Source organism: Fonticula alba (assembly GCF_000388065.1).
Source record: "Fonticula alba strain ATCC 38817 unplaced genomic scaffold supercont2.15, whole genome shotgun sequence".
Classification (NCBI taxonomy): Eukaryota; order Rotosphaerida; family Fonticulaceae; genus Fonticula; species Fonticula alba.
In genome coordinates this window covers 415,725-421,911 of record NW_009242985.1, presented here as the reverse complement: position 1 = coordinate 421,911, position 6,187 = coordinate 415,725, and the positions used below count along the sequence as shown (strand labels likewise).

General features: G+C 69.1%; 1 protein-coding gene across 1 annotated transcript; it reads right to left on the bottom strand.

Annotated features, from left to right (window-relative positions):
- Positions 1-1,172: 1,172 nt before the first annotated feature.
- H696_05957 (hypothetical protein) lies at positions 1,173-4,079 on the bottom strand (the record flags this gene model as incomplete). Its single annotated transcript, XM_009499724.1, has 4 exons — positions 1,173-1,227; positions 1,318-1,471; positions 1,594-1,698; positions 1,775-4,079. 4 exons carry the CDS (start codon positions 4,077-4,079, stop codon positions 1,173-1,175), a joined length of 2,619 nt encoding a protein of 872 aa, XP_009497999.1.
- Between the last annotated feature and the right edge of the window lie 2,108 nt (positions 4,080-6,187).

Sequence of the window (6,187 nt, the reverse complement as noted above, 5' to 3'; positions counted from 1 at the left end):
GACACCGGGGGGAGCTCGCCCGGCGGTTGGAGAGGACCTTGGACCGCGGGACAAAGGGGCGTTCCCACACGTGGAGGAGCAAAAACTGCCGGAGGGTCCCTCCGGCCAGCGCGCCGGGCTCACAAAATGGACACACACACGCACACCACGCCAACACCTCTCTGCGCTTGCCGCGACGCACGCGCCACGCGCACCCGGCGAAGGTCGTATATATATATCGGGCAACACGCGGGGGCGAGCATCGGCCGCGGGCGCCCCCCCCCCCCCCCCTCCCCCCGGTCCTGCTGGGACGGAAAGCTGTACTGCACGTGCGCTCCCTGTGCATGGCCACACGCCCTCCTGGCCCCGCAGGCCGCGGGCCGCAGCGTGCCCGGTGCGGAGGGCTGCCCTGCCTTTTTTGCGTGGCCCCTCTCGGACACTTGGCCGCATGCGCCGCCCCTCTTCTCCCCCCCCCCCCCCCCTCCTTATTCCACCTGACGCTGCCCTCGGCGGCTATGGCGCATCCACATTGCCCACGCTTCCAGAGCCGGCGAGTGGCGGCCATCTCGGAGGGGCGGGCCCCGACGGCCCCGTCACACCGCCCGCCCCCCCCCCCCCCCCCCCTCCCCGCCAACCAGCCCCAGGCCACGACATCCGCCCAAACTCCCGGTCCAAGAGGGCGGCGTGCCGAGCGAGCCCGGAGACAAAAACGGCCCCGCCCCCTCGAGCCAGCCAACGGCCAAGCATCCCCTGACCCTCGGGCCCCTTTTGTGCCTGTCCCCGTTCACCCCTCCCCATGCGTCGAAGCCCCACAGTCCCCCTCCCTGACCGTAGGCCGCATCAAGAGCCCTCGCCCCCTGCGCCCGTGCCTCCGGCCACTCGCTCGGCCTCGCGCCCAACACAGGCCCCCCCCCCCCGGTCCCTTGCGCATTGTCCCACTCCCCGCGGCGTGCCCCGAGCCCGTTCGATCAATATCCCGCATGGCGGTCGCCTGCCTGCCTGCACCACTCCCCTCTCCATGCGCCGCCAACACGGGCCGCAAGCAGCCATAGCACGCCTGTGAATTGTTGAGCATATTGCAAGAGGCCACCAAGCAGGACTTGCCCTCGGCCCAAGCGTCGACACGCCCGCGAGCCGGCACGGCGCGTCCGGGCCCCGGACGATGGCTCGCCCGGCGCGCCTGGCCAATCAGTCTAGATGGAAGATCGCAGCGGGCTGTTAGCATCAAGAACAAAGCCGGGCCCGTCCCTGCCAAATCAAAATGCGATAGCACCCCCCCCCCCCGTGTGCGAGGGAGCGGCGAGGGAGGGAAAGGGAGCGGGAGGGCGAAACACGTACCACGCATGGCACTCATAGGGACGGACTCTGCCCCGCATCATAGTCAAGCGGCCGACCCGGACACGCCGCAGCCCGACGATCCGATGCGACCGACGGCCACCCGCGATCGAGGGTGTTGCCCCGCGCAATGTCAGTATCTCACCCTTGGGGCCCGCTCACACGAGCACACGCGAACCCATGCACACACACACACACACACTCACACAAGAGCACAAACAAACAAACTAACAAACAAACAAACAAGCACACACAAGCACATACCCCCGGAGGACGCACCTTTGGACCCGGACGACTTGCGCGCACGCAGCACCAGGAACCCCACCACCAGGCCCCCAACAAGGAGCAGGGCCAAGATGCCCATGCCCACGCCCAGACCAATGACTGAACGACCGCAAGAAAGTGTCAGACATCCTGCCGGCAAAGGAGGAACCCCCAAGCCAACCAGCCCCCCACGTACCCAGGCCCCGGGAATCCTTTCCCCTGTCCTGGCGGAGGCACTGATCCTCGGCCCGGCCAGTGCACTCGGCGCAGCCCTCCTGGCACCGGACACACGCCGGCACAGGCACATGCTCCCGGCCACGATCGGCGAAAGTCCCGGCCGGGCAGCTCGCCACGCATGTGCCATCCTCCAGCAAGAGCAGCAACGGGTCTCGGCAACGATGGCACACCACATGCCAAGGGCATGACAGCGAGCCATCCTTGCCGCTGATGGCACACTCGGCCGCGTCCCGCAGGTTGGACGAGCCCGCATCGCTTGCCCACACGTCGGACCCGTCGCTGGAGGTGCTGCACGCCGCGCAGCCCTCCGGACAGGCGAAGCACATGCGGCCAGGCGCGAGCTCCCCGGTGCCCGACGAAATGACCCGCATGTGCCCGGACTCCGGGCAGGCGTCCTCACAACGGCCGGTGGCCACCATCAGCCACTGGTCGCCATGTCGACAGGACGTGCACCAGGCCACATCCTCGTGGCAAGTGGCACACGACTCCCGGCAGGCAGCGCACTCGGCCTTCGCCTGGTCCAGGAGAATGCCCCGCGGCGAGCAGCTCCCCCTGCACACCCCCTCCTCGGGGAAGAGCACCAACGAGTCCCGGCACCGGGTGCACCGCTGCCGGCAGGTGCCCTGCTCGCCGGAGGAGTACCCGGCGCACTGGCCGCACCCCTCGCCGCAGGAAATGCACCGCTCCGAGTCCGGGCAAAGGGCCGAGCCCTCGGGGCAGCCGCCGGTCCGGCAGGTCCCCTCCAGCAGGAGGGCCCCATCCTGGCAGGCGAAGCACCAGTCCCCATCGGCACAGCTGTCGCACATGGGCCCGCACGCTTGGCACACCCCCGGGCCCTGGGGCGTGTCCCGCCGGGCGAACTGCCCCGCCGGACAGGCCCCCGCGCACTTGCCATCCATCGTCAGGACATTGTCATCGCGGCAGCCGGTGCACTGGCTGGCCCCCGGGCCGGAGCACGTCCCGCAAAGGGCGTAGCACGCCAGGCACGAGCCTCCCGACTGGTAGGTCCCCGGCGGGCAGGTCGCATGGCATCCATCCGACAAGTGCAGCGGATGGCTGTCCTGACAGCGGACACACTGCTGGCCACTGGTGCCCAGGCAATCGGCACACCCGGTCGAGCATTGGTAGCACTCGGTGCCGACACGGCTCGACCCCGGCCGGCACTGTGCCACACACTCGCCGGTGGCCACATCCAGCAGCCACCCCTCGGCGCACTTGATGCACTGGACTGGCGGCCCGTCCGGGGGGCCCTCCACAAACCGGCACGTGTCGCAGTGGGCCCCGCATTCGGCACACGTCCCATCCGGCCAGACGGTCCGCCCGGCCGGGCACTGGGCAACGCACCGCCGCTTGCCGTCCTCCGGCCCGGCCAGCGTCAGCATGCTCCCCGGGCAGTCGCCCAGGCAGTTGCTGTCCAGCGGCCCGTCACACTGGCCGCATGAGGGGTGACACAGCTCGCACCGGCCCCCCATCGGGTAGTAGCCGGTCGGGCATGCAGCCAAGCACCGCCCATGGAACAGCACATGACCCGCATGGCAAGCCCAGCACTGGCCATACGACCGCCCGAAGCACAGGCTGCAGGATTCGTGGCAGGCAGCACAGAGCCCCGGGATTTCCGGCACCGGCAGCCTGCCCGGCGGGCATGCTCCCGCGCAACTGCCCACCGGGCTGCCCGGCAGCGCCTCCAGCGTCAAGCCTGCCACACACGTGAGACACTCTTGCGGCGAGGGCCCGACGCATGTCTCGCATGTCGGCGCGCAAGAGAGGAACCGCCCGGACGACGAGTCGTACCAGGCCCCCGTCCGCTGGGCGATCGCCAAGCACCGGCCGAATTCATCGAGCCCGAAGCCCGGCTCGCAGGTGTGGCAAATGAATCCCCCGAAGTCCCGGCTGCAGGTGACGCAATCCGGCGGGCACTCTTCGCAGGGGCCCACCTTGCCCGAGCCACCGACAAACAGCGTCTCCTTCCACCCGAAGGTCGGCAGGCAATCGTAGCACTCGAAGCCATTGTCCCGACAGTCCCTGCAGCCGAAGTCACACGCATGGCACCGACCCACGTGCGAAGCATAGTGCCCCGGCTGGCAGGTGGCCGTGCAGAGGCTGGGCACGGCCGGGTCCGTCGACAAGAACACCAGCCCCGGCTGGCAGGCCAGGCAGGAGCTGGCACTGGCGCACTGGCTGCATGATGGGTCGCACGGCTGGCAGGCCTCCGATCCCGAGGAGAAGAATCCCTCCGGGCAATTGGCCGCCCGCACGGCCGCCATGAGTGAGCTCACCAGGGCCAGCAGCAGGAGCAGGCCCAGGCATGCCGCCCTGCCGGGGCGGCGGGGAAAAAGCCTCTCGCCCATGTGTGCCGCAGATGCGCGAGGGAAGGGCCAAGGGGGGCGACGACTTCGCACGAGAGGAGGCGGAAGAGAGAGGGGACCCCGGAGGAAGAAGGGGCGGGGGGGGGGGGATAAAGAAAAAGGCACACGAAAATGACCAGAGGGGAAAGATGTGTGGCTCCCGTGTCTCCATGACGGGCCCCTGCTGGGGGCCCTTAAATAGGGCCCCGGATAGCGCCTTGCCCCGCCCTCAGGCCGGCCCTGTCGCCGGAGCGGTGCGAACGTCGTGCCATGCCATCACGGCCCCGGCCGCCTGCCATGCGCGCACCGGGCGCCGCATGCGCTCGACCAACATGGGCGCCGGCACCCAAAGATGCACCGTGTGCAGTGCCTCTCGGCGGGCCGGCCGGGAGAGGTGAGCCTCGCCGGCCTCTCGATCGCCCGCACCCGGCCAAGGTGTCCTGCCAGCCGACCTACCATCGGCCGATCGGAAGAATGCCACCCGAAGACGGCCACCTGCCTGATGGGGCCCCCGGGCCACCTCAAGGGGCCAGCCCTTTAGGACGGCTCCGTCAGCCTGGGGAGGGGGGGCCCCCAGCAGGAGACCCGCTTTGCGTGTGACGCCTCGCCCATGCTCCGATCATGACCCTCTTCCTGCGGCGCATGCAGTTGGGCCGGTCGTGGGTACACTGCGGAGGGCCCCATGCCCCCGGGGCAGCGAGGCTGCTCCCATGGCGTAGCTGCCATCTCTCGGTCGGCTGCTCGGTCGGTTGTTCGGTCGGCTGTTCGGTCGGCTGTTCGGTCGGCTGTTCGGTCAGTTGTTCGGTCGGCTGTTCGGTCTGTTCCTCGGTCTGTTCCTCGGTCTGTTCCTCGGTCCGTTACTCGGTCTGTTCCTCGGTCTGTTCCTCGGTCTGCTCCTCGGTCCGTTGCTCGGTCCTCCGCTCGGTCCGCCACCGCCACCCCCACCCCCACCCCCACCCCCACCGCCCCGTCCCAGGCCAGACTTGCGCGGCAAACAACCGAGTCCCAGCCGGCGCGTGAATCCGGCCCCCGCGCGCCGAACGCACACACGTACACACGCCCAAGCAGCTTGAGAGCATGGCCAATTGACGCGCACAGAAGAAACAGACGCCCTGAGCAACCCCACCCCCACACAACTCCGCACTGGAACATTTCGCCCCCAGGGCACGCGGATCCCAACCTCCCATTCCGGAATGCGCAGTGGCGAGAGAGGGAGAGAGAGAGAGAGAGAAAAAGGGGGCAGGGGCGTGGGCACATCATCCGATGCCGCGGGGGACCATCGCGTCGCAGGCCCCGGCTCTCCCCATTCCCGCCCTCCCGGACCCGGGCTTCGATGCGCAGTCCTTCCCGGCGGAAAGGGCCCAGCGCCCGGTCTGCCCGGTCTGCCCGGCCGGAGGGAATGCGCCCCACATATCGCCCGGCCGTTTGTCCGCCCTTGCCCTTCCCGGGGGAGGACCTCTTTCAACCTCCGGCGCCCCCCTGGCCGACGCCCTTCCCGACACCAGCCCCCCTGCGGCCTCGGGTTCGCTTTTCCACTTTCCGGACATAACCCTGCGACGCCGGGCCACTCGGCCGCCTGGCCCACGCCCCGCCCTGGGCTTGCTCGTTTGAGCAAGACAAACACCGGGCGACGCAGAGAGAGAGAGAGAGACGGCCACATAGAATAATACAGAGAGGGCGAGAGAGAGACGGCCACATAGAATAATACAGAGAGGGCGAGAGAGGCCGAGCCAGACACTGATGCAGTAAATAGAATGCCCCCCCCACACGCACACACACACTTTCACACACATTCACACACGCGACGTGTGCGGGGCCCGGCCCGGGTGACATTCCACCGGGCGGGGCCAACTCACGAAAACCCCGCAGGACGTCCGTGCGAGCCAGCCGGGGAAGAGGCCCAATGGGCGGCGATACGCCCGGGCTTTCCCCAAGGGGGGAAAAAGGCCCCCCACCCGGCGGAGCCCACCAGGCCACGGGCAGCCCGCCGTCGACAAACCAGCCGGCACACGCGCCCCAGCCCGAAA